This window comes from Mobula birostris, chromosome 15, assembly GCF_030028105.1.
Source record: "Mobula birostris isolate sMobBir1 chromosome 15, sMobBir1.hap1, whole genome shotgun sequence".
Classification (NCBI taxonomy): Eukaryota; Metazoa; Chordata; class Chondrichthyes; order Myliobatiformes; family Myliobatidae; genus Mobula; species Mobula birostris.
Genome location: NC_092384.1, coordinates 56,497,951 through 56,525,690, shown reverse-complemented (window position 1 = coordinate 56,525,690; position 27,740 = coordinate 56,497,951). Strand labels below are relative to the sequence as shown.

At 42.0% G+C, this 27,740-nt stretch overlaps 1 protein-coding gene across 1 annotated transcript in view; it reads right to left on the bottom strand.

Moving 5' to 3' along the window:
- Nucleotides 1–27,740, bottom strand: part of pkd1l2a (polycystic kidney disease 1 like 2a) — a 94,753-nt gene that overhangs the window by 51,133 nt on the left and 15,880 nt on the right. Inside the window, exons 8-19 of the mRNA XM_072279072.1 lie at nucleotides 27,589–27,733; nucleotides 26,089–26,283; nucleotides 25,376–25,521; nucleotides 22,973–23,155; nucleotides 21,989–22,114; nucleotides 21,215–21,382; nucleotides 20,333–20,460; nucleotides 14,992–15,115; nucleotides 11,245–11,376; nucleotides 9,913–10,141; nucleotides 6,941–7,134; nucleotides 689–919 (exon numbers count right to left, since the gene is read on the bottom strand). Coding sequence (XP_072135173.1) covers nucleotides 689–919; nucleotides 6,941–7,134; nucleotides 9,913–10,141; nucleotides 11,245–11,376; nucleotides 14,992–15,115; nucleotides 20,333–20,460; nucleotides 21,215–21,382; nucleotides 21,989–22,114; nucleotides 22,973–23,155; nucleotides 25,376–25,521; nucleotides 26,089–26,283; nucleotides 27,589–27,733 — 2,001 coding nt within the window. The remainder of the gene's footprint in view (nucleotides 1–688; nucleotides 920–6,940; nucleotides 7,135–9,912; nucleotides 10,142–11,244; nucleotides 11,377–14,991; nucleotides 15,116–20,332; nucleotides 20,461–21,214; nucleotides 21,383–21,988; nucleotides 22,115–22,972; nucleotides 23,156–25,375; nucleotides 25,522–26,088; nucleotides 26,284–27,588; nucleotides 27,734–27,740) is intronic.

Sequence of the window (27,740 nt, the reverse complement as noted above, 5' to 3'; positions counted from 1 at the left end):
CTGTAGCCCATCTACCTCAAGGTTTGATGTGTTGTGCATTCAGAGCTGCTTTACTGCACACCACTGTTGCAATGCATGGTTATTTGAGTTACTGTCACCTTCCCGTCAGTTTGAACCAATCTGACCAGTCTCCTATAACCGCTCTCATTAACAAAGCACTTTTGCTTTCAGCATGGCTTGGCACTGGATGTTGTTTTGTTTTTTCTGTAAACTATAAAGACGGTTGTGCATGAAAATCCCAGGAGTTCAGTAGTTTCTGAGATACTCAAATCACCCTGTCTGACACCAATAATCATTCAACAGTCAAAGTCACTTAGATCACATTTCTTCCTCAAGCTAATGTTTGGTTTGAACAACAACTGAACCTCTTGACCATGTCTGCATGCTTTTATGTATTGAGTTGCTGTCAGATGTTCGGCTGATTGGATTTTTGTATTAACCAGCAGGTTCACGGCTGTACCTAATGAAGTGGCCATTGAGTGTATGTATGGAATGATCTGTCCGGATGGTATGCAAACAAAAGCTTCTCACTGTATCTCGGTACATGTGTCAATTATAAATTAATGCCAATAAAATATAACCGGTGCTAAGAGAAAATAGACAAGAGATACAGGACAGAGATGAAGAGATTTGAACTGGGGATTTCAAAGTGATTGATTAGATTGATATGATTGGGTTAATTACTCACTTTGGCAACATCTTGCTTATCTTTTCTTCTTGCCCACACAACAGCAAGAATGTACAGGCCAAAAATGCAAGCCACTGTTGCAACGACGATTGGGTTGTCCTTAAATGTTGCAAAGAGCTCTACTGTCTTGCTGACATCCACTGCATTGGGCATGACAAAGAAGGAGCTGCCGAAGAAGGTGAGATGGTTGCACAGGCATTGAGTGCTGCTGGGCGTAGTTAGTGGGCCCACCTAAAACACGCAACAGTAAAATTATTTAGTCAATCATTTAGTCACACACATGCATTTTCCCCACTGCACTTTAAAGTGTCTTAATAAAATTGTGAAAGGAAAAGAATTAACACACCGTAGAAAAACAGTCATTATTTTTGTTATTTTTGTTTCTGAGCATTCTATTTTGACTTAGTTTATAATTATTCAACTATTCTGACTTTAATTATTACTGCTGTGTACATACATCTACTGATGCCTCTGGACACATCTTTAGTGATGTTTCTGGAATCATCGGGTGTTTCGGGTCTTTCAACGTCATACACCCTCTTCCGGGTGACCCAGCCGGGGCTGATCAGACCCCAGCTTGTGTCCAGATGGCTAGCTACTTATAACTCCACGGCTCCCCTCTTTTGAGCCACAACCATCTTGAGGCCCTCTCTGCTGCATCGGTGGTACTGCGGATGGCCCTGCTCTTCCTCTCTCCCTCGATGCCCAAAATGCTGAAGGGTCTAACTAAAGAACGGGCTACGAATCCCCTACAACCAACCTCCACTGGGAGACACCTCGCTCTCCATCCAGCCTGCTGACATTTGCTGACCAGTCCTGCCTACTTGGAGAGCTTCCTTTCAAAGGCCTCTTCCGAGCGATCTTCCCATGGGACTGTCAGCTCCAGCAGCACCACTTGCTTAGTAGACTCAGTCACTAGGACAATGTCTGGTCGCAGGGTGGTGGCTGCGATATGGTTGGGGAACTTCAGCTGCCGTTCAAGGTCCACCAACAGCTGCCAGTCCCTTGCAGAGGTCAGAATGCCTGCAGGTGTTCTTTTGGCGGGTATTGGCTGCTCCCCAGCTCTGACAAAGGCAATGGTCTGCTTGGAGGGTCGGGACCGCTTTGCCCACTCAACTCTTGAGCTGATGGCTTCAGCGATGGTCTTCAGGACCTGATCATGCCTCCATCGGTACCATCTGCCCTTGCACAGCCGCTGAGGATGTGCTCTAGGGTTCCTCGCTTGGAGCACAGTGGGCACGCAGATGATTCTGTCTTGCCCCATGTCTGCAGGTTTGATGGGCTTGGAAGCGCATCGTACACTGCCTGGATGAGAAATTGGATGTGTGTGTTCGGCTTTCCAAAGATCAGCCCAGGTCACTTTCCTCTCAACCGCATTCTCCCATCTTGTCCAAGCTCCCTGTTGCTTCATTCCCACCGCCTTGCAGGCTCTCATCTCCTCCACTACTGCTCTCACCTCCTCCTGAACTAGACAACACCTTTCCTTCCCTCTGGTGTCCATTTGGGGAGTTGGAAAGGATCCTAGCCCAGCTCGGCCTCATGTGACCACTCCCACCAGCCTCCTGTGACGCAGCCTCGCCTCTGCTTCCTGAACAGCCTCCTCCGCCGTCCACTTCCTGCCAGTCCTGACTTGGATCCTTGCTCCAGTCACCTTCTGATCACTTGAGTGCCTATACTGTAGCACTGCTCTGGCTCTTGTTACCTTGAATTCTTCCTCCAAGGATTTGAAGGGCAGTTACAGTTTGTTGTGGTGTCCATAGAGTGCGATGCTGCTCAGGCTCTTTGGCAGCCCCAGCCATCTCCTGAGGTGGTTGCTAACCCTCTTCTCTAAGGTTTCAGCTGTTGAGATCGGAACTGCATAGACGAGGAGGGGCCACAGGATTCTGGGAAGAATGCCATGCTGATACACCCAGGCTTTAAACAACCCAGGTAGGCCAGACTTGTCCACAGATTTCAGCCAGCCAACCAACTCGGTGCCAGTGACCTGGATGGATGTCGTGTTCCTTAAAGAGCTGTCAAAAACCTTGCTTAAACTCTTGACTGGCTTTTCTGTGATGTTTGGGATGGCTGTGCCTACGATGCTGAACCGGAACTTGTTCTCCACGTTCCCTTTCCTCAGCACCTTCGATCTTGATTTGGCTGATTTGAAACATATACAGTAAAAGCAAAATCGTCCGGATGAAAATGATTGTATCAGCTGACTTCAGGAAGGGTAAGATGAAGGAACACATACCAATCCTCATAGAGGGATCAGAAGTGGAGAGAGTAAACAGCTTCAAGTTCCTCGGTGTCAAGATCTCTGAGGATCTAACCTGGTCCCAACATATCGATGTAGCCATAAAGAAGGCAAGACAGCGGCTATACTTTATTAGGAGTTTGAAGAGATTTGGCATGTCAACAAATACACTCAAAAACTTCTATAGTTGTACCGTGGAGGGCATTCTGACAGGCCGCATCACTGTCTGGTATGGAGGGGCTACTGCACAGGACTGAAAGAAGCTGCAAAAGGTTGTAAATCTAGTCAGCTCCATCTTAGGCACTGGCCTACAAAGTACCCAGGACATCTTTAAGGAGTGGTGTCTCAGAAAGGCAGTGTCCATTACTAAGGATGTCCAGTACCCAGGATGCCCTTTTCTCATTGTTACCATCAGGTAAGAAATACAGAAGCCTGAAGGCACACAATCAATGGTTCAGGAACAGCTTCTTCCCCTCTGCCATCCGATTCCTAAATGGACTTTGAATCTTTGGACATTACCTCACTTTTTTTCTGTTTATGCACGTTTTTAAAATTCTATTCAATACACACAATTGAATTACTTGTTTATTTATTATTATTATATTTTTGCATTTCATTTATTATTATTATTTTTCTCTCGCTGCTAGATTATGTATTGCATTGAACTGCTGCTGCCAAGTTAATAAATTTCATGTCACATGCCGGTGATAACAAACCTGATTCTGATATATGTCAAGAACAGTGAAGATGACAAAATATTAAAAAGGCACTACTTGAGTTTTTTTCAAGAGATGCTGAGTTGCTAGATTTTTATTACACCAGGACATTAGGATTTAGTGTCATAGAGTCATAGAATGCTACAGCACAGAAACAGGCCTTTCAACCCATCTGCTCCGTGTTGAACTATTGTTCTCACTACTCCCATCAGCTGCACCCAGACTGCAGCGCCTCCATACTCCTCCCATGCAGGTACCTATCTAAGTTTCTCTTAAATGTTGAAATTGAACTGGCATTCACCAACTGCACTGGCAGCTCATTCCACACTTTCACCACACTCTGAGTAAAGAAGCTCCCTGTTAGATTCATTTCATGAGCAAACCATGTTAATTGAGTTCAAAATTGAGGTACTTGCTATTTTGAATGTTTTGTATCTTGGCCCCAGAGGAACACTGTCTCATTCTGCTGTACCTATGTATGACTTGAATGATAATTAAACTCGATCTGATTTGATTTTTTGATTAACTTTGATTTATGTTACTGACAGAACAAACATGAGGGACTGAACAGCTGATGCTTCCACCTACAGTCCTCGGAAAAGAACGTACTAAATTTTAAAAAATCACACTTGGTGGTGGACACGAGGTTTGTGATATGATAGCACAGGAGTATTGGACTGTACCTCTGACAGCTGCTTCCATTGATTTCATTGTCAATAAAGCACATCACTCAGAACTACTATCTTGGATGTTTAGTATGTAAATAGAGAGGGCATTTAGTATGCAAATAATGAGGACATTCTTCCCCATTATTCCTCAAGGAGGACATTGCAAAATGGAGGAGGCCAAGATGAATGTATAACCGTGTTCGAACACCGTAACCATGCTGGATGTGCTGGGAGAGATTTGCTTGCGGACGGTGAGGAGGGGGTGAAAGGAGTCAGGGGATGAGGGGATATTAACAGACAGTTCTCTAACCCTTTGCTTTTTTTTGTGGCTTATGACAAAGAGATATATTACTAGGGTTTCACTGTTGTTACTATGTATATTAACACTTTTGTTATTGAGGAAGGGACATTGGTATGATAAACATTTAAACAGTTCCTTCCACATTTACTTTTTTATATTAGTGATCAGCTAATCAGAGAAGCACTTATTGTTGGGTGTATTCAGTCAATTATTGAGCCATTGCTGACTTTGCTAATGCAGACTGGGGCTTTTGGCTAATGTATCCAATCTGATATGCAAGTGGCCAGCACCTAATGATGTTTTAAACATCACTGAATAAAAATGATGCAAAGTAAATTCACACAAAGATTGTTGTTGTAAAGAGCTTGTCTATTCTGTCTTACCAAAGTTCAAAGTAAATTTATTATCAAAGTACATATTTGTCACCAAGTACAAACCTGACATTCATTTTCTTCTGGGCAATCACAGTAACCGAAAGAAACACAATAGAATCTGTGAAAGACCGCACCGAACAGGAGGGACAACAACCAATGTGAAGAAAGGAAGAGGAAAGAAAGAAAGATCATAGCATATCAAGAACATGAGATGAAGTGTCCTTGAAATTGAGTCCATACGTTGTGGGAACAGTTCTGTGATCGGCCGAGTGAAGTTGAGTGAAGCTATATCCTCCGATTCAAGAGCTTGATGGTTGAGGGGTAATAACTATTCCTAAACCTGGTGGCACAGATCTTGAGTTTCCTGTACCTTCTTCCTGTTGGCAGCAGTAAGAAGACAGCATTGCCTAGATGGTGGGCCTACAAGATAATGAATGCTGCTTCCCTGCAACAATTCTTCTTGTAGATGTGCTTAATGGTAGGGAGGGTTTTACCTGTGATGGACTAAGCTATATCCACTTCTTTTTGTATGCTTTTCCACTCAAGCGTTTCCATACCAGGTTGTGATGCAACCAGTCAATATACTTTTCACCACACACCTACAGAAGTTCGTCAAAGTTTTAGATGACATGCTGAATCTTCGCAAGCTCCTAAGAAAGTAGAGATGCTGCCATGCTTTCTTCATCAGACCCAGGACTGATCCTCTGAAATGATAACACTGAGGAATTTAAAGTTGCTGATCCTCTCCAATTCTGATCTCTTGATGATCACTGACTAATGGACCTCCAGTTTCCTCCTCAGGTCAATAACCATCTCCTTAGTCTTGCTGGCATTGAGTGAGAGGTTGTGGCTGTGTCATCAGTCAGTAAGGTTTTCAATCTCCTTCCCATATACAGGTTCATTACCACCTCTGATTTGGCCAACATTATCATTGGCAAACTTGAATATGGCATTAGAGTTGTGCTTAGCCTCACAGTCGTAAGTATAAAGTAAGCAGAGCAGGGGGCAAAGCACACTGCCTGGTGCTTATAATCAATGAATAGTATTTGGCAGTGTACAGGGCATTTCCCTACATGTAGTAGTTGGGTAAATGTCAGAAGACCTGCCACAATAAGAAAGGAAACAGGAATAGGAATAAGTCCCTTGAGCCTGCTCTGCCATTCAGTAAATTATAGTTCATCTGCACCTCAGGACCAGGAAGGTTCCCATCACAGATGTTGTTTGACCCTCTGAGTTCTTCCAGCAGCTTAGCTGCTGCATCAGATTCCAGCACCTACCACTTCTAGTGTCTCCACTGGACTGATTTCTGGCACAAGGTGGCTAATTTATGAGGAAAGATTGAAAGGATTGGACCCATACTCACAGAACTTTAGAAGAATGAGGTGACTTTATTGAAACCAAAGATTTTGAAGGGACTTGACAAGGTCAGTACTGTGGGGAATCCAGAACTGGAGACATAGCTTCAAAATCAGGATAGGGCTGAGGAGACTGGATTTCTCTAATGTAGAGAACTGTGAACTAAGTCATTCAATATATTGCAGGCCAAAGTAGACAGATTTCTAGACCACAAACAAAGGATATGAGGACCAGGCAGGAATATGGAGTGGTGGAGTAGTGGCCAATATCCTTGATCTTATTGAATGGAAGAATAAGCTGAAAGGTCACAGTTATTCCCAGATGCACAGTTAGACTATACAAAAGCGAGGGTCCTGCATTTCACTCGAGTCCTTTTTCACCAGATCCCACGTTGGACCATACAAAGTGATGGTACTGAATTTTACCAGAGTCTATTTTCACCAGATTTCCAGTTAAATCAGACAAAGTGATAGTACTGCATTTGATTAGAGTCCTTTATCACCAGATATCTACTTAGACCATACAAAGTGAGGGTACTACGTTTCACCCAAGTCCCCTATCGCCAGAGCTCAGTTAAACCGCAGAAAGTGAGGGTACTCACACGACATCCAGATGAATTCCAGTTGTTGTTAATTTCATCCCAGTATACACACTGGGATACAAAGGAAGTGAAGGCCACAGTCATGTTCATCATTTGTGCAGAGTTCAGATCTGGGTCAGATCTCACAGCTAAATAGTAAGTTCCTACTCCATACATTAACTCAGCAGGAGGAATCAGCCAGGTATATCTTGCAGCTTATTGGGAAAGATGGAAGATAATAGAAATATTTAAAACACAGCATTTTTATTGAGAGAAAATATGATCAAATTTGAAGAACAATTATGTTGAATAAATCAGTTTGAGTTTTTTATTTAAATATATAAAGTTGCAAATAGCCTTGTCATGGATAGGCTTTTCTTTTGAGTGTTAATACTGTGGTTCTGAGTGGATGGGAGAGTTAAGTACGTGCCTTTATCTTAAAGTAGTAATAGCACAGTCTCAGTCTGTAGAGCAGATGAAAGATTCAATACGAGTCAGTGTGCGACGTTGTACCATAAAACCTTTGTGAATAATTGCAGATATTACTGAAAACAATGAAGTAATAAATTAAACTTCTAAAACTAATGTGTGAATTTCTTAATCAAAACTAACAAAAATATGGTAGAACAGATGAAGTTTGAGCTAAGCACTACCAACCTAACCCAGCTGCAACTACATTAATTACATTTTAATTGCATAAATTATTAAGTTACAAAATAGTTCTTCAGTGCACTGCTAATGAGACCAAGATGTCAATGTACTGTCTTTGGAAAAGCTGAGAAGAAGCTTTAAAACCATTGAACCCAGCATAAGAAAACCTGACTATCCAAGAAACTGAATAAGGTGTCCATATCAAGGCCACTGCTTCAAGACAACCGTGACTGTGTGCCTCGGGACAGCTCAGACAGCATCTGTAAATTAGACAATGACACAACTATTACTGGCAGACTTTTAGATGATGACAAGGAGGCACACAGGAGCGAGATAGATCAGCTGGTTGAGTGATGTTGCAGCAACAAATCTGCACCCAACGTCAGTAAGACCAGGGAATTGATTGTGGACTTCTTGAAGGGTAGGTTGAGGGAACACATACCAGTCCTCATCGAGGGATCAGAATTGGAAAGGGTGAGCAGTTTCAAGCTCCTGGGTGTCAACATCTCTGAGGATCTATCCTGGGCCCATCATATTGATGCTGCTACAAAAAAGGCATAACAGCGGCTATATTTCATTAGGAATTTGAGCAGAATTGGTATGTCACCTAAGGCGCACGCAAACCTCTACAGATGTACCGTAGAGAGCAATCAAACTGGTTGCATCACTATCTGGTATGTAGAGGCCACTGCACAAGATCAGAAAAAAACTACAGAAAGTTGTAAACTCAGCCAGATCTATCATGGGCACTAGCCTCACCAGCATTGAGGACATTTTCAAAATGTGATGCTTCAAAAAGGCAGCATCCATCATTAAGGACCTCCACCACCCAGGACATACCCTCTTCTCGTTACTACCTTCAAGGAGGAGGTACAGAAGCCTGAAGACACACACTCAACATTTCAGAAACAGCTTCTTCCCTTCTGCCATCAGATTTCTGAATGGACAATGAACCCATGAACACTTGCTCAATATTTTTCTCCCTCTCTTTTTGCATTACTTAATTTATATATATACACACTTCATATTGTAAGTTATAGTTTTTATTATTAATATGTATTGCAATGTACTGCTGCCACAAAACCATAAATTTCACGATGAAGGCCAGTGATATAAAACCTGATTCTGATCAATTTCTACAGACTGTGATGCAAGTTACAACTTCAAGTACTTCAAGTAGATTAATCATTTTGATTAGACTAATCAAAACTTGAAAAAACCATGGCTTATTTTCATAATACCCAAGCTAGCAGCTAAGGAGTACCTTGAAGAACTGATGTTTACTTTAGTTGTACAATATATTCTGAACCTAGAACATTAATGTAATTGTGCTCCTGAATTCTAATTTTCAGTTACAAAATATTTGAAAGGTTTTGATGTGACCTTATGTTTCATTTCAAATGGACTGCTTGGATATGGAATCATTTGATAACAATATGGCAAAGATCTAGGCACTTGCATTTAAGCTGTGAATAAGGAAGTAGTCCAACTGCATTTGTCACAATTGTAACCTGATTACGACATGTGTCTACATTATTTTTGTAGAATACATCAATTAAAGTGATTGGGTAAGCAAGAAGAATTTTTGGGAATGTTATTTTATATCATTTAAATGATGTATCCCAACAACTCTTTGTTGGATAAATGAAATTTTCAAAGTACACCTGTGCTTTCTTAGAAGACACAAATCACAATACTGCAGTTGTTAGAACAATCTTAAACAACTCCTGAAAAGTCCAGTGATCAAGAACAAGACCCTAAACATGGCTTGTTCAAAGTATGTGTATTACCACACTGCAGACTGCAAGTTAAGATCTTGCAGAGGGTTGTAGATGAGGTTAGCAGGAGTGGCACCAGGGGCACATTTATGGTTATATAAGGAACTGGTATTGCTTTCTTGGAGAACACCTAGTCCTAAAGAGAGATGAGATAGAGGTCTTCAGAATTTCAAAGGGCTTCATTGAATAACTAAGGAAACATTTTCCCAGTAGCATAAAAGTTGGTTATTAATGGATAAATTTCTGAAAAATAACCATGATGACACTTGAGGGATAATGTATGCTCACACAAGGAATTGTAAAAGACATCCTACCGGACAATTGCTGAAGGCACATTTTCTTTCAAAGGAAAATAGAGAACATACAATAATTTCCTAAGACTAACCATGGGGAATGGGACCAAACAGTCAGTTCAGCTGTGGGTGGAATTGAAAAGTCTGTTCTGGAGTGGAAATGATTTCATGAAAATATCCCCAAAATTGGAGCTGCAAGATGCAATGAAGGTGTTTATTCATGTTCATTCTTGCAACATTTCTCTCTTGCACAGATTTGCTTCACACTTACCTCCAGTGTACTTTGTATTAGGTAGCTGTGTGGAAACCAGAAAATTGGTCTCATTAGGTTCATTTTCGTAGCCCAAGTAAAGGACGATTGGGACATCTTGCTCAGTCTCCAGATAAAAGCCAAGTGTGCCACTGTCTGATGTAACATTCACTTCCAGAATGATTAGGTTGTTTTCCAGATTGAATTCAGTCCAATTCTCATGAGTCAGATCAGGTCCAGGGAGTATTATCTGTAACATTAACAAACTACGCTGCAACTCAAATGATACTTAAGCTGTCAAAGGATTATTTCAAAGGTTAGATCAGCTGATAGGTTAGTGCTGTCAGTACAGTAGCAGAGGATCTAACTTTGGTTCTCAGTTCCCCAACCAGCAGCACACGCAGCCTTTTTATTTTGTCATTCACAATGACATCATCGTCATGGATAATTTAGAAAATACCAGGCTTATCCCATCTAGCACAAGATTCACAGCAGCTCTACATCATCGAGGACGCGCCCTCTTCACGTCAGGGAGGAGGTGCAGGAGCCCGAAGACGCACACGTAAGCAGCCTTCCCCCCCATACAACAGATTTTTAAGTAGTCCATGAACCCTACCTCACTAATTTGCTCATTTTTGCACTATTTATTTTATATTCCTTATTGTAACCTATAGTAATTTTTTTATGACTTCTGCTTTACAACTGCTGCAGAACAATACATTTCATGACGTACTTCAGTGATAATTAACTTGATTTTGGTTCTGATTCCACTGAACCACTGTCAGTTCTGCGGATGAGGACGTGGGCAACTCCAGTTTCGTGTGGTAGCATTGACTGCAGGACTGCTATCTTACCCTGCAAGCCCTTTGAATATTAATCACAGCTATGACAGTGGGGGCCTGAACTTGCACATCTTCCACAACAACAGTCTCAGCCTCCACTGTACCACTGAGCTGGTGGGTGGCTGTTGTTTGTGCTGAAGCTGGTGCTGGCTGGGGACTGACAGTCTCTGTTTGGGGAGACCCCCTGTAAATCAGAAGCACAAGACATTCTGCAGATGCTGGAAATCTTGAGCAACATCCACAAAACGCTGGAAGAACTCAGCAAGACAGGCAGCATCGCGGGAGGAGAATATTTCAGGCCAAGACCCTTCATTAACACTAGCCTGAGTGACCCGAAACATTGTCTGTTTATTTTCCTCTATAGATGCTGCCTGACCTGCTGAGTTCCTTCAATATTTTGTGTGCGTTCCCCAATAAATCAGTTTACTTTAGGACTTGCAGAGCCAAGCAACTTAATGTTGGCACTCTCCTCATTGGCGATGAAGGTAAGGGACACAGCTTGTGAATTTACCTCAATGTCCTCGGGCAGATCCCTGATGGTGTAAACTGTGCCATTCGGTGATGCCAGCGTCAGACTGCTGACTGCTCTGGAGACCTCATTCTTCATTGTCCACATGAAGGGGTTGACTGAAAAGGTCACCATCTGTACAAGAAGGAAAACTCTGGTACTTAATAAATTCCACTTACAATTAAAGATGCTGGGGGAAATGGAGAATCAATCTTTGAATCATCTGGGGAAATAGAAGGAGGGGTCTTGTTTCACTCTGGTGACTTGGTATCTTTCATTAAGTTAGAATTTCTTTCCTCTCCCTAAAGCCACTGGCTCTTGCTTATTTGCTGCCTCTCTACCCTCCTCTTTAAGGTCAGCTGTAAGTCATCAGTGAGACACTTGACACTGGTACAATTTTAAAGAGCATTTGTCGACTTGCATCGTTGCTGAGTCAGTGTCAGTGACTGAGGTCATCGTCTGCAAATGAGAAAAAACAGTGTTCACTGCCAACAACCGATTCATGTGGGAATCTGAACAAATATTAGTTATTATGCTTTGCTCAGATGAATAACATTCAGCCATATAATCACACCACCAGAGAACGAGAGTTCGGCTCTCATAGTGTGATTATCTCGCTGAATATCATGGATAATCTTTGGTGTCATGAAACTTGCACAATTGCTAAATAAGGCAAGGGTCTATTATAGTATTGAATCATTTGCAGAAAAAAATAAAGATCTAAAGATTAGCTTTATTTATCACATGTACATACATCAAAACATACAGTGAAATATGTCAGTGACCAACACAGTCCATATACGTACTAGGGACAGCCTGCGAGTGTCACCATGTTTCTGGCGCCAACATAGCATGCCCGCAACTGAAACACAAGAGATTCTGCAGATGCTAGAAGTCCAGAGCAAGTGCACAAAAAATGCTGATAACGTACTAAACTTAACCCAAATTTCTTTGGAATGTGAGGATACTGGAACATTTGGAGGGAACAAACATCGTCACGGGGAAAACATACAAAGTCCTTACAGAGAGCGGGGGATTTGAACCCTGATGGCAGATCACTGGTGCTGCAAAGTGCAGAAGAGACCCAGGTCCATAACATTCTCTGGCTTCTTGACCTACAGAATAGCAGTGACCTTATCTTCAACATATTTCAGCTTGTTGACATTTGCCTTTAGACCAAGGTACATCACCTTGGGAACCTGGACTATTAATTTCCAGACTGGGAGGGTGAACATACTTGAAGGTACATATGTAGGTTATCCTCCACAGCAACTGTGCAACCAGAAGATCTTTGTGGTTGCACAGACAATTGACACAATACACACAATGCTTTGTCCCTTGTGGACTGAAGAAGCTTTGGTACAACATCCAATATACTGCTTATTTGATTCTGCACATTAACCTCGCAGCAAAATCCTGCTCCAGGTTTGGAGGCTTGCGATGGCTTTTCAATGTTTGAATCCCACATTGAGCACTGCATTTAGATTTAATTGTTATTTTAGTAACCAAAACACACGCTGCAATGGAGTGCACCTTTGCCCTTAGGTGCCCAATTCTTTGTCACTTCAACTCTGTTTACTAACATCTTCCATGAACAAACCAAGAGCAATCAAATCATCCAGATTTTCTAATAATAGGCCTTTTTTAATAAGCAATATAGGGCTCCCATGCATTTTATCCTCATGCATCTCGCCCATTCTCCACTTGTACCGAGTACTGACAAGACCACCCTGACTGCATGGAAAGGCAGCTCAAGGCTGCTAACGGGTTGAAGTGCAATTGACACAAAAGCTGCAGGTACCATAAATCCAAAATGAAAATGGGAGTATAGAAGAAGTCAGGCAGAATCTGAGGGGGCAGAATCGGGGTTGTGCTGTAACATATCGACTAGCACAACGCTGTACAGTGCCAGCTGTAAGATCAGGGTTTGGTTCTTGTCACTGTCTGAAAGGAGTTAGTACGTTCTCTCCATGATCCTGTGGGTTTCCTCTAGGTGCTCCGGATTCCTCCCACATTGCAACGATGTACCATTGGGGTTAGGGAACTGTGGGCATGCTATGTTGGCGCAGGAAACACAGTCCTCACTGATTTGATTTGACACAAATGACACATTTCACTGTACGTTTTGATATTTTAGTGCACATTTGACAGATAAAACTAACCTTTAAATCTTTAAAATTTCAGACAAAGAATTCTTCCTCAGAACTGGAGGGTGAGAAAAGAAGCGGTGGGTAGCGGAGGGCAGTGGTGTGGAAAGCACAAAGGGAATATTTGTGATAGGGTATAGGCCAACCCTGTCATGACATCAATTACTTCAGATAATATTAGTTAGAGTCAGAAGAAAAGGAATAAATTGACACAGAAATACAGAGACAGACACATACACACAGAGAATAAAGGACTTGAAGTTTTTCATAGAGCCATGGAGTGCCATAACACAGAACTAGGGCTACAGGCCACATATCAACCAATATGCCTACCTGCCCTGGTCCCTTTTGCCTGCAATAAACCCAAGGAGGGGAGAGTGAGGTAGTGGGGGTTTGACATTGAATTCAGAAGGCTGCATGTGACCCGATGCTGTTCCTTGTGATGAGCATCTCCGGAGCAAAGCAGGAGGCTGGATGTCAAGAACTGAGGGAGGAAGTGAGATAAGAAATAAAATGGCCGAACTGGAAACTAAGCATCATCCTTGATAACTGAACAGAAATATTCTACAAAGCCATCACCATTCCGCATTTGATTTCTCCAGTGTGAAAATGGACACACCACAAAAACCAAGTGCAAAACAATGAATCGGAAGAAGTTCAGGTGAATCACTGCTTTGCTCAGAAGTGCTGTTTGAGACCTTGGCTGATGGGAAGGGACAGAGTTGAATCTCTGATATGAAAAGCAACAAGAGAAGAGTGACAAGACAAGAGCGACAAGACAAGAGAAGATGGAAGAGTGATCGGGAAGCCAGAGAGAGAATGGTCCCTTTGGTAATTATGCAGGATCATCTGTTGAATGTGGGAAGCTGATGGAGTGGAAGGTAAGGACAGTATCCTGGCTAGACGAGAGTAGAGATGTGGGAAACAGATGGTACGTACTTACGGGACTTGTCAGCTATGGTTGAGGGGAAGTCACACTTAAGGAAATAGGAAGACACCTCAGAAGAACTGACGTGGCAAGGTTCTTCATTGGAACAGATATATCAGAGATGGAAATTGTGAGAACGGAAAGTAGTCCTTTACTCAAGAAAGGAAGCAAGATGAGAAGAGATGCCATGGAGATAGCCTTGGGAACCTTTGGGTTAATATAGATATTAGTCACTAACCTATCCCCCGAGAAGGAAATGGAGGTGTTAAGAAAGGGAGGTAGAGTCAGCTACAAACCATGTAAAAGCCTGAACTGGATACAAATTTGTAGTGACATTAATGCAATTTTCAGTTTGTTCTGAGGAGGCAAGAAGCAACAGTAATATTTTTATCAAAGTAATAGGAAAAGAGGTGCAGGAAGGAGCCTGAATAAGTGAAGAAACAAACTCATTGCTTGTAGAACAAATCCAGGAACAGGACAGTAGCTTAGTTACTACTACAGCTAATAAATTAATTATTTCAAAAATCATATTTCACTTTCTGTGTTCCTGTGCATTAATTTGCTATATTTATTACATTCAGTTCAGAAGTAAACAAGGGTTTAACTTGCTAACACTCAGGGTGAAACCCATGTGTTACTTGGTTGGAGCAGTTTCATGTAAGGTGCAGAACCCACCCGCACATCAAGAGTATCTATATCCCCGCTCATGCTCAGCGACGGTAATGTTGGAAGGGTGAAACTTGCTGCAGCCAAATCCGAAACCGTGGTGGAATTGTATTCCATGCTGTCAGCCGGGAGTCTAGAAATACAGGGAATAACAGCACCTTCAACTAATAAATATTCTTAATTGATCGACACAAAACAGGAAAATCAAAATATTCATCAGTAACATGTTAACAATTCAGTTTTCTGTGTATTGGTCTCCTTATTTTTGGATTTTAATCCCAAGTATTCCAAACCATATATCAGCAAATTCATAAAGATTTCACACTGTCATCCAACTCCAGTCCTGCCTTAGGTCATCCTCTCTTGAAGCCAATATCCGCCACCTTTGTTATCTCTGGATCCGATCGTTGTAAGGCTAGATGATGGCCTCTTGTTTAATTCTCTATCTCTGGCTTAAGATCATTGCAAAGAAATGCAAGTTCATTTTTCTTTCTGTCTGCTGATAAAAAAATCTTGTTGGGAAAGGAGAGACTGAACAAGCAAAAGACCGAACCATTAACTACAACCACCGCTTTCTCTTGCCTACACTGCACCAGAATACATCAACCTGAAGACCCACCAGCAGGCACTAGGAGGACATCATAGTCAACCCGAGTGATTGCTACTAAATCTTGTGTGATTTCACAGCAAAAAGGTGATGATGATTTTCATGAACCATTGTTCTCACTCAGTGGTCAAATTAACATGCAGTAAGTTTTCAGATACAAATCTGATGAAATTTATGTAACAGCTTAGGTGTTCGGTTGAAATAGAATGGATGTAAAATTAGCTGGGTAACCATCTCACGTACAATTGCTAAACTAATACTGTAGAGGGAACTGATTGCCATAAACACAAGGGATTCTGCAGATGCTGGAAATCTTGAGCAACTCAAACAAAAAGCTGGAGTAACTCAATAAGTCAGGCAGCACCTTTGGAAGGGAATAGACAACTGACATTTTGGGCTGAGAGCCTTCAACATTTGCCAATAATTAGCAATCTTTTCTGGGTAAATTTGGTCCATGGGCTTGCAATTGCAATTCATGCTAACACGTGTGACACATTCATTCTTTGGAGATTCATTCTCGTCTGTTTTCGTGGATGTTTGCGAAGAAAAAGAATTTCAGGATGTATATTGTATACATTTCTCTGTCATTAAATGCACCTATTGAAACCCATACATTAGGGGGAAATTTGACCAAACTCCGGACTTTGCTGGGCATCTCCAGAGTTCACTCCTTGCTAGATAGACACCTTCTGAAGACTTCAGAGTGTGCCATAACTTCCTGGAAGTAGAATCCCCAGTATTTAGCTTTCAACATACTTGTGCGATGGGCGCCTTGGGTAATGGCACTACTGAGAGCACTCACTTACTCACTATCTCCACAACTGGGCCCTCAGACAGGGTCTGAACCTCAGTGCAAGGGGCAAAGATGTGTCCTTCGGTGAAAAGTCTATTCTCAGAAAAACTTTACAGAAGCAACATCCTCCCCTGTATTCTGAGGAACAGGCCTCGTTTGTCTAAATCCGTCATCACTGCGATGTGACACACTGTAGTAAGAACTTTCCCCACAGAATCATTGTCTCTAAACTTCCTCAGCACACAATCTTTCTTAGCAACCTCTGCAAATGATGAAGACAGACGTGAGAAGCAGAGGAACATCTGGAGAAATTTCTGAAATGCCTGGCTTCGCTGCCGTTGTTACTGTGTGATCAAGAGTCTCCGGAGGGAAGGCTCCAAGATCCCTGGCTTTGCCTGCTGCTGGCGACCGAGGCTGAGGTCAAAGCGTTCGGATAGAGACAGTGCTTGGTACTCGGTGTCAGAGGGCTGATCAGAGCTTGAAGTTTTCGGACGACTCAGAGTTGGACTGTGATTGGGCATAGCAGGGAGAGTTTTCTTCCTTCTCCCGTCTGCATGGGATGTGGGACTTTCGAGAGACTTTGAACTTTTTTACTGTGCCATGGACTGTTCTTCATCAAGTTATGGTATTGTTGCACTGTTGTAACTATATGTTATAATCATGTGGTTTTGTTAGTTTTTCAGTCTTGGTCTGTCCTGTGTTTCTGTGATATCACACCGGAGGAATATTGTATCATTTCTTAATGCATGCATTACTAAATGATAATAAAAGAGGACTGCGTGTCTTCATAATCTAAAAAAAAATGTCTGCCATACCTACTGTAATAAGTTTGTTTATAATAATGCAAGGTGCACAGTGGTGTAGTGGGTAGTGCAGTGTCTACTGTGCTGTCGATCACTGATCTGGGTTCAATTCTCTCTGCTGTCTGCAGGGGGTCTGTACATTCTCCCCATGACCATGTGGGTATATCCTGCATGCTCCAGTTTCCTCCCGCATTTCAAATTGATATATGGGTTGGAGTTAGTAAGCTTTGGGCATGCAATCATGCACCAAAAACATAACAATGCCAGCAGGCTGCCCCCTGCACTTCCTCAGACTGTGAAGGTTGCTGCCGCAAAATGATGCATTTCACTTCATGTTTTTGTGGACATGTGACTGATAAGGATAACGTTTATTCTTTTATATAGGATGTTATATATTGCTCATCTACAGGCAACATTCCTCGCCTCCTGACGCCCCCTGCTGGTTAAATACAGGCAAACCATCGGTCCAAGCCAGAGAAACAAAAAATTGCGCAGCCCAGTAAGAAGTTCAGAGAGAGCAGGAGAAAATCCACAGATGCTGGAAATCCCAGCAAGACACACAAAATGCTGGAGGAACTCAACAGGCCAGGCAGCGTCTATGGACAAGAGTACAGTCGACGTCTCGGGCCGAAACCCTTCAGCAGAACGGGAGAAAAAAGGCTGAGAAGTAGATTCAAAAGGTGGGGGGGAGGGGAGAGAGGATCACAAGGTGATAGGTGAAACCTGAAGGGAGAGGGATGAAGCAAAGAGCTGGGAAGTTGATTGGTGAAATGGTTCAAAATGGTCTCTTTATTAGGTGCACCTGTGCACCTGTTTGTTAATGCAAATATCTAATCAGGCAATAATATGACAACAAATCAATGTATAAAAGCATGCAGACATGGTCAAGAGGTTCAGTTCTTGTTCGGACCAAACATCAGGATGGGGAAGAAATGTGATCTAAGTGACTTTGACTGTGGAATGATTGTTGGTGCCAGACAGGGTTGTTTGAGTATCTCTGAAATTGCTGACCTCCTGCGATTTTCATGCACAGCAAAGAGTTTACAAAGAATGGTGCTGAAAAGCAAAACACAACCAGTGAGTGGCAGTTCTGTGGGCACAAACACCCTGTACTGACAGAGAGAGGTCAGAGGAAAATGGCCAGACTGTCTCAAGCTGACAAGAAGGCGACAGAAACTCAAATAACCACATGTTACAACAGTGGTGTACAGAAGAGCATCTCTGAATCCACACTATGTTGAACCAAGAAGTGGATGGGCTACAACAGCGAAAAAAAAATCACACCTGGTTGTACTCCTGTACCTACTCAAATAACCACTGAGTGTAGGTCACAATTTGCTGCTTGCAGCGTTAATTTTAACCGCTAATATTGAACCAACACATCAGTAGTTTTCTCCCCCCTATCTTCCTTTCCTCCCATCATGCAGCACATACCCATCCAACTGGCTACATAAGCTTTTTCTCATGTACCCTCTGATTATTGACCCATCAGCTATTTTGTTATTTTTTACTGTCTGAACCCTCAGAATTGAAACTCTACTACTTAGCCACTTTTGCTCTCGAATTTTTTTCACTTCAAACATCAGCATGCTTGTTTCCTGTATAACAGTTTCAGTTCTTCAATTTGGTTTTCCATTTTCCTGTAAGGTTACAACAGAGAAGCAGCACCAGATCCTATCAACAGCACTGAACTAACACGTGTGGTTTCCCAGGTGTTACTCTGGGACTAACCCATTTTAGTTTGAAATTTCATGGGGAGAAAGACAAATCAGCATAATTTAAAGTTTTTTTATGGATTTCAGCCATTTCCCTCCATGAAATGTTGTAAACTTTCTACTCACTGTTTCATCACTACAAGGAAATTATTAAAATAGTTGCATCATTGAGATTCAGTAACTTTATTTTGTTCATTTTAACATTATGTTGTTGATATAAATGTCATGGTCCGGTCCATTGGGTCCGTATTCCGGTTCACGGTCTGATCTGTGGGCTCAGGACGCCAGGTCTTCCAGCTGTCCCGTATTTTGATTGGGTTAATCATAGGCACCTGATTCCCATCTTGAAGCTTGGAATACAAGTAGCCTTGGGGTCGAGTGTCGGGTGCTGGTTCGTCTTGTCAAGATCCCCTGGGAGCAACCTGCCGGTGGAAGGCTAAAGCGGCCACTTGCCATCTTTAGGCCACGTTGGAGATCCATCGCTTCATGGAGCTTTGCTGTCAGTAGTTGGAGCTGTCTTTGCAGTATGGATTCGGCCGTTTCCCAGGCCTGCTGAATGGCCGTCAGCCACTCCAAGCTAGGTAGGGATCTGGCTGTTTCTGTAGCCAGTCGAGGTTGCTGGCCGTAACTGGGACTCGGAGCAACCCTGTTGCAGAGATGGAACTGTCTGTCGTTCTTTGGTGTTTGTCTCTTCTTGTCCTTGCCTCCATGGGTTAAGTCAGGTCATTCTGCCGTTGCCCGGCAGGGGGATCTGTCTTGTCTTGTCCTCACCTCCGTGGGGTAAGTCAAGCCATTCAGCCTCAAGCCTCAAGACCCCTGCCTGCAGCCTCAAGCCTCATCACATCTTCGCCTGGTCTCCAGGATCCCAAGCCTCATCATGTCTTCGCCTAGTTCTGGGGTCCGAGCCCGAGACAAGACCCAGGTTCTGGGTCCTTGTCCAGTCTCTGATTCGGAGTCCAAGCACAGGCTCCCAGTTCATGGCTCCTAGTCCTGGTCCTGCTTCCCCAAGCCCAGGCTCCTAGTTCATAGTTCCTTGTCTGGGTTCCCTGTCTAGTCCATGTCCTAACCCAAGTCTGCGTTCTTGTCCCTGCTCTTTGTCTGTATTCTGTCACGTCCCTACTCTAGTCAAGTCCTGTTCCTAGTACTTCAGTGTCTGTGTCTTGCATTTGGGTCCGTTCCCAGCATCCCCCACTGTGACAATAAATTGTCAAGATGCTGGGTAATAAATTTGAAAAATCTATCATGATTAGTGGATAATCTTGGACTTCAAGCATAAATAATGAACTCAGCCTTGACCTTGAGAACTTACCTTCTGGATATTTGTTCACCAGGTAAGGTCTACTTTTCAGTAAGAATATATACCTACTTAAATTCATCACAAACCCTGTCGGGCTCATTAAGCATAAAATAGGTTGTATAAATTTTCATTTACCTCTGTAGAAACATTCTAACTGAGGGCATTGTCATGAGAATAGGTTCTTCATCTGCTACTGCATCATTTAATGCCACTATCTGCAAATGGTCAATGGTATCCAGTAAATTCTCTGATACGACTCTTTGCTGAAATGCAAAAATAGATTTGATAACATGATTACAGATACCTGGGGATATGAATTGACAATAAACTGGACTGGTCAAAGAACACTGAGGCTCTCTACAAGAAGGGTCAGAGCCGTCTCTATTTCCTGAGGAGACTGAGGTCCTTTAACATCTGCCGGACGATGCTGAGGATGTTCTACGAGTCTGTGGTGGCCAGTGCGATCATGTTTGCTGTTGTGTGCTGGGGCAGCAGACTGAGGGTAGCAGACTCCAACAGAATCAACAAACTCATTCGTAAGGCCAGTGATGTTGTGGGAATGGAACTGGACTCTCTGACGGTGGTGTTTGAAAAGAGAATGCTGTCCAAGTTGCAAGCCATCTTGGACAATGTCTCCCATCCACTACATAATATACTGGGTGGGCACAGAAGCACATTCAGCCAGAGACTCATTCCACCGAGATGCAACACAGAGCGTCATAGGAAGTCATTCCTGCCTGTGGCCATCAAACTTTACAACTCCTCCCTTGGAGAGTCAGACACCCTGAGCCAATAGGCTGGTTCTGGACTTATTTCCTAGCATAATTTACATATTACTATTTAACTATTTATGGTTTTATTACTACTTAATTATTTATGGTGCAACTGTAACGAAAACCAATTTTCCCCAGGATCAATAAAGTATGACTATGACTATGACATAGCATGGATTCTATCAATTAATGGTGGGTTATTATTTCAGTTATGATTTTTTGTCCTCAGTAGAACAATACTTACTGTATCTGGAACCATGCTGTCCGATTCATCGTTTTCTACTAAAGCTTCCAGAATGTTGTTTACCACATTAAATAACACTTCTGTTGCCTCCATCCTTTTCTTAGGGTTCTCGCCACCCACAGTCAGCAATGATTTACCCACATTCTCCAGGGTTGCACTGGCGTCCAACTTCAGAGAAACAGAAAAATATATAGTTTTGTCTAAGCACAGCTGAACAGATCACAGCTTTAATGATACATCTGCATTTTTATCTTGCTTTCTCTGATTCATTTTCAGGCAAATGCATAAGTATGAAAGTGAGCATCTGAAGAAAATGCCTTGTTTCTACTATTCTGCCACTGCATTGCACTCCATTACAAGAGTTTAACAGCAGAGCACGGCAGACCAGAAATGATTCTGATCAAGTTAGAAGAGATTAGAACCTATAGTGAGAGAGAGACAGTCTGTGGGATGTTGAAGTGTTGGGATAGACAGTGGTTTTGTGATGGACTTTAGATCACGGCCGCCAGAGGTTTTGCTATTCCTTGCATGGTAGGTCATGGAGGGGGGGAATGCTGATGCTTTTCCTGAAGCAAGGGGGGGAGAGGGGAGAGTTGATGCTTTTGCGTAAGGGGGAGGGGGACCTTGGGGTTCTAACGTTTTCTGTCATTCATTCATTGGCGGGGGGGGGGGGTTCTTCTGTTTTGTGGATGTCTCCAAAGAGTAAGAATTGTAGGTCGCGTAATGTGTACAATCTCTGATATTAAATTGAACCATTAATCCAGTGCTCGGTACCTGTGATGTAGATGTCAGTTCATCAGACCAGTGCGTTAGCTGCTTTAGAACTTCAGACACCTCAAGAACTTTGTGAAGTGATGAGACATCCACAACGGACAATTTGGAGAGGATTGTTTCCCTCAGCTTCGATGTGGTTTTGGTGGAAGGAAACACAATTAGATACAATTGCATTAATCTTCAACAACTTCTTCCTTGTCTAATGAATATACTGTATATTTATCTAAAGTACTCTGGAATAAAGGTTGATCTGTTTCAACAGATTGAAGCCCTTAAAAATGTACTTCCAGATTGCAAAGTTCTATCCTTTCATTAAGTGATGAGAGCAAATGCGGTTACTTTATTGATGTAAGGCAAGATTTTGAGATAATTGGTGACTTCTAGCTAGTCCTTTCGCATCCTTTCAAGAAAGTCTAGCCAACAGATTACTTTTGAAATCTTTAAAGTTCAAAGTAAGTTGTAAATGAAGCATAGTCACTAATGTAAATATGAGAAAAGAATCAGCCAAGTAACACACTGCAGAATTTCTCAAATCTCAGCATGCTAATGATGAATTTTTCTGTTCGCAATAAGTGAGGAATAAAATTTTAGTCGGGACGTTGGGGTTAAATGCTTTCTTGTTCAAAACAGAATCCTTCATGCTCGTCTTGAAGCAAAAGAGATCTTGGTTTAAAATCTTATCTGAAAGACAGCACTTCCAACAGTGTAATATTCCCTTGGTCATGCACTAAGCATCACCCTTCGGTGCTAGTATCACCTGAGTGGGTCTGGATCCTGGACGTACAGACTCATATAAGGCACTTTGTGGGTTCATGGGCATCAACATTACAGTAATCAGTATGTATAAACAAGTCCTGGAAATTTCAAAGTTACTAGATCAATTCTCACAAAAGTAGCTTGGGAATGTTTGGCTATTATGAGCTTGAACCTTTATTAGGACTTACTGATGTTTTATACATTTATTATTTCCTCCACAGAACATACCTGCATTTTGACATTCAGAGTCAGTTTGTCTGAGTCTCCTGTATGAGACTTTTGATTCAGTACAGAAGCGACAGATTCAAACAGTTGGATTTGTGAAAAACTGTTGGACGTTTCCTTCATTAGGTTCTTCGAGAGGAGTGTTGCCAGATCTTCATCCTCCCTGTTGTTTGAGAATTCATGAACCTGTAGCGAGGACAGAATAAATGTAATAAGATTATTGCTGATACAACGTCCTCCATTTTACCCGTGACTCTCAACTGCTGTCAACGTATTACATAAGAAAATTAGAGAAATAAATTTTATATCTTAATATTGTGGAAAAACTGGTATCAGTAAAAGTGAAAATAAAGCTGATAGGTATCATAGAAGCTCGAAAAAGTTTCTTTATAGCTTCCCTTATAAAAACAGACCAGCACATACAACGTAGAACAGTACAGCACAGTATGGGCTCTTTGGCCCACAAAGTTGTGCTAATCTACAGTATATAATCCTACATTATTCTAACCCTTCCCTCCTGCACAGTCCATGTCCTTCCATTTTTCTCACATCCATGTGGCTAAGGATCTCCTGAGTGTCCATTTTGTATCAGCCTCTCCCTCCACCCCCGCAGTGTGTTGCACCTGGAGCTCACAAGCTGAGCAATTGATTCTATCCAATAAACCAATGAATCTAGGATGGGCAGGGAATGCCAGGCTTGGCAGCAAAAGCCTTAGTGCCAGTCTTATACCCCATTGTCCAGAAGGACATAGGCTCCTTCCAATGCAGCACCTGAAGGCCCAGATTTACCTCACGGTAAAGCAAGCAAGCAAAAGGCAGGGTTGATGACAAAATGCTGGCAGATGCAGCTTGGGAAGTTTTAATTTCCAGACCCCTACTTGTTAACCCAATACTTGATTTCCCATGTGCAACCAGTGGGAAGTGATGTGCTCTTAGCACTGCTTGTGGATTATACACAGAAGTTTTTTTATAAAAAAGGTTAACTTCAATATGCTTAAACTTCTCCTTGTCCACTAGACCAACCTGATAGTCATAAAACACAGCCTATCTCCATCAAGATGACTACCTGAGCAAGTCCCATTTCCCTGCATTCGGCCTATATCCCTCTGAACCTTTATTATCCCTGTACCTGTCCAAATAGTGTAATTGTACCATATCTAAGGCTTCCTCTGGCAGCTCACACCATATCCCTATCACACTCTGAGTGAAACAGATGCCCCTCGGGATCTTAATAATTTTTTCCCTTTTTATCTTAAATCTACGCCTTTAGTTTGGACTCCTTTACCATGGTAAAAGATTGTGGCTATCCACCTAACCTATGAGCCTTGAGATTTTATGTACCTCTGTGTTTCAATGTGCATGTGATAAATGAGCAAATCTGAATCTGAATCTCAGTCTCTTACACTGAAGGGCCGTCTCTATTCTGTATCTCAAAAATAAATAAATAAGCCAGAGATTCATTTTCTTGCAGGCACTCACATTAGATTAGAACAAGAAAATACAATAGAATCAATGAAAAACTACACACAAAGAACACTTCTCATACGAAAGCTAAAAATGGAGGAAATAATCAGCATTTTAAGCAGTGTCTGTCAAAAAGGGAACCAGTAAATCCTTCATGCTATGTCTAACCCTTCTGTTGTTAAAGGTTCAAAAAGTTCAACGGTTCATTTTATTGTCAACGTAGGCATGTACAATACAACTCTGATATTCATCTTCTCCGGATAGCCATGAAATACAGAAAAACCATGGAAGTTGTTGAAAAAAAAAATCACTCCTCTCCCAACATGAAAAAGAAAGAGAAACAAAACTTGCAAACTCCCAAATCCCCCACCCCCTCCCTCGCACAAAAAACCAACAGATCACCCACAACCCCAAAAACCCCAAATCCCCCCCAACAAAAAAACGGCCATGGTAACATCAAATACCCAGTCCCCACCCTCACAAAAAAAATAAACAATAAGATCAAGTTCCCAGCCCCCTCCCTCACCGAAACAAAACAGCAACAATAACAACAAATCCAACCTCTCCTTGCAGAAAAGAACACCAAATAGAATTTGCAGAACAGCATCAAAACCCCCAACCCCTTTGCTCACACACAAAAACAGATTCACCCACACAGAATAATACCAACATGGACATCAGATCCTAAATTCCCAACTTCTCCCTTACAAAAAAATGTAACATATTACCCACCCGCCAATTGACAACAGGAAAGAAAACACCGAAAACTAATTGTCCATCTGAGAATTTGTTGTTGATCTCATTTGACTATAGACCTTAAATCATGTTTCACTGCATACCCATTCCCCAACTCTAACCCCCGGACCAACACTGTCTCCCCTGCTTAGAAATCCACAGTTATTTCAGGGAATTCATTTTCCCAAAGCGAAGAACACAACATACCATTGCTGTTATGACAACACTGGTTAAGGAGCCCAAATTATCTCTGACAGTGACTGTGATATTCAGCTGGTCATCATTATTTGAGTCCCCCATTGGTAGGTAAGTAGGTGGCATTATTGGCTGTGGTCCACAGTGTAATGGAATATCTGTAAAGACATTGAAAGCTGTGTGATCTGCAAAGCACTGTCTGAAAGGGTAATTCAAGCACATTCACCAGTAACTCTCAAAGGGAAGGTGATATAGGCGGACTCGAAGGAGAGAGCTTCAGAGAGTACGCAGTAGATTTTGGACTAAATGATCTGCTGCTGGGCTAAAAGTTCACGTTTTTCTCTCTGAACAACCAGAAATAAAGTAAATCCCAATTTAAAATCTATTAAATTCTGGCAGCAAATGGAATCTGTTAATTTCAAATTGAGTCATGCCCTTTATTTCTGGGTTTTCCTTCTGAAAATTCTACACATCGTCTGGATGATGCTTCTCATCCTAGAGTTATGATTGGAACCAGTGTGGTTTAAAAAAGCAAACTAGAAATATAAAGCAGTTAAAATCTGTTCCACAAAAGGGAGCCGTGAAGCAAGTTGTCCAATTGCATTTTTCTGAGCTTAAGGCATATTGTGCATGTCCCCTAGAGACATGTGCATGGTAAATTGTGTCTGCACATATTGATGAATTTCTAATATATAATACTGCTGAGTGAACACCAAGGCTATTACCTGGTTTCACAAAAAAACAGTAGGTAAGGCCTGATGATCTGCAGTCAGAGCTACAGTTGACCCTACATTTGATGCTGAATTTTGTGGAGACAGCTGATCCTTCTCTTGGAGATATGTTGCAGGACGGCACTGGAGGTGGTGGCTTCATATTAACAACATAATCTTTGTATCTGTAATACCCATTGTCGCTGATCCCTGAGAGGAAACAACACATTAGCAAATATATTTGCTCATCGTATTCTGTAACTTCTAAGCAAACAGAAATTCTTCAATAAGTAACTTATCCTTTGCAAACGGAAATTCTTCAATAATTAATTTATCCTTTGCCTTCAATACCTGGAAGATTGCCCAGACGAGGGTGGACAAGTTGTGGGTGAGGGTCTTTTTAATTGAGGTGCATAGGCAGGCTCATAACATTAAAACTTATAAATTCCCTCATAAGCAGAAGAGATTCTGTAGATGCTGGAAATCTTGAGCAATATATACAGTCTGCTGGAGGAACTCAGGCAGCATCTATGGAGTGATATAAGTGATCTGAATCAGAATCAAGTCTAATATCTTGAAATTTGTTGTCTTTGCGGCATCCTGAATCATTGAGTGTGTGCCTTCTGGCTCCCGTATGGTAGCAATGAGAACAAGTCATGTGCTGGATGCACATCTCTCCTTGAAGATATCCTGGAGGCTAATGCCCATGATGGAGCTGAACAAGTTAACAACTCTCTGCAGCTTATTTTGATCCTGTGCAGTGCCCCCCCCCCATCCCATACTAGATAGTGATGCAGCCAGTTAGAAAGTTCTCCACGGTATACCTGTAGAAATGTTCCAGTGTCTTTGGTGACATACCAATCTTCCTCAAATTCCTAATGAAATATAGCCACTGTCATGAGAAACGTCAACTGTTTGATTCCCCTCCATAGATGTTGCCTGACTTGTTGAGCTCCTTCAGCATGTTGTGTGTGTAGAAGTTCTCTCATGTAGTTCAACCATCAAATTGATTGCAAAAGTCAATTATATCTGGAGCAGTGATCAGATAGAGTGTAAAAGGGAACAGTACTGAATAAATGAGCCAACAGTCTCCTGTCCCTGTAGACACTGAATAAACTAGTATTTTAAACTGTATTATAACACGTCAGTTACCTGTTTCTGAAACCTGATCTTCTGTCGGTACTCAAAGTGTGCGCTGTGACACTCAGGAGAAGATTTCAGACAGCCTGCAAGTGTACTGTATGTTACCTCTAGTTCTGGTTTTCAATTCTTTCTTTCCTGCTAATCCAGACTTACTAGCTATGAATGATTACTCACTTTCATTTAGGTCAGAGGATATGATGCATTTTCCACTTGGCCATTCCCAGTTTTTGAGCTGAAGACGGCAAACATTTGCTTGGATTATTTAACAGTATTGACACACAACACAAGGCGTTTCACTATCAGGCTCTTTGAGAGGAATCAGATGATCAGTAACCTCAACAATTTTAAAAGAAGGAGATCAACTCAACTTACCCACTGCCCTCACTTTTAATGTTGGAGTAGATTCATCCAATTCCTCCTCTCCCAAAACCAGAGTGCTTGTATTTTCCTTCATTAATACCAATGATTCCAGAGCAGTGTTTCCTTGTTTGACATTACAAACAGAAGGCAAGTTGATCTAAAGT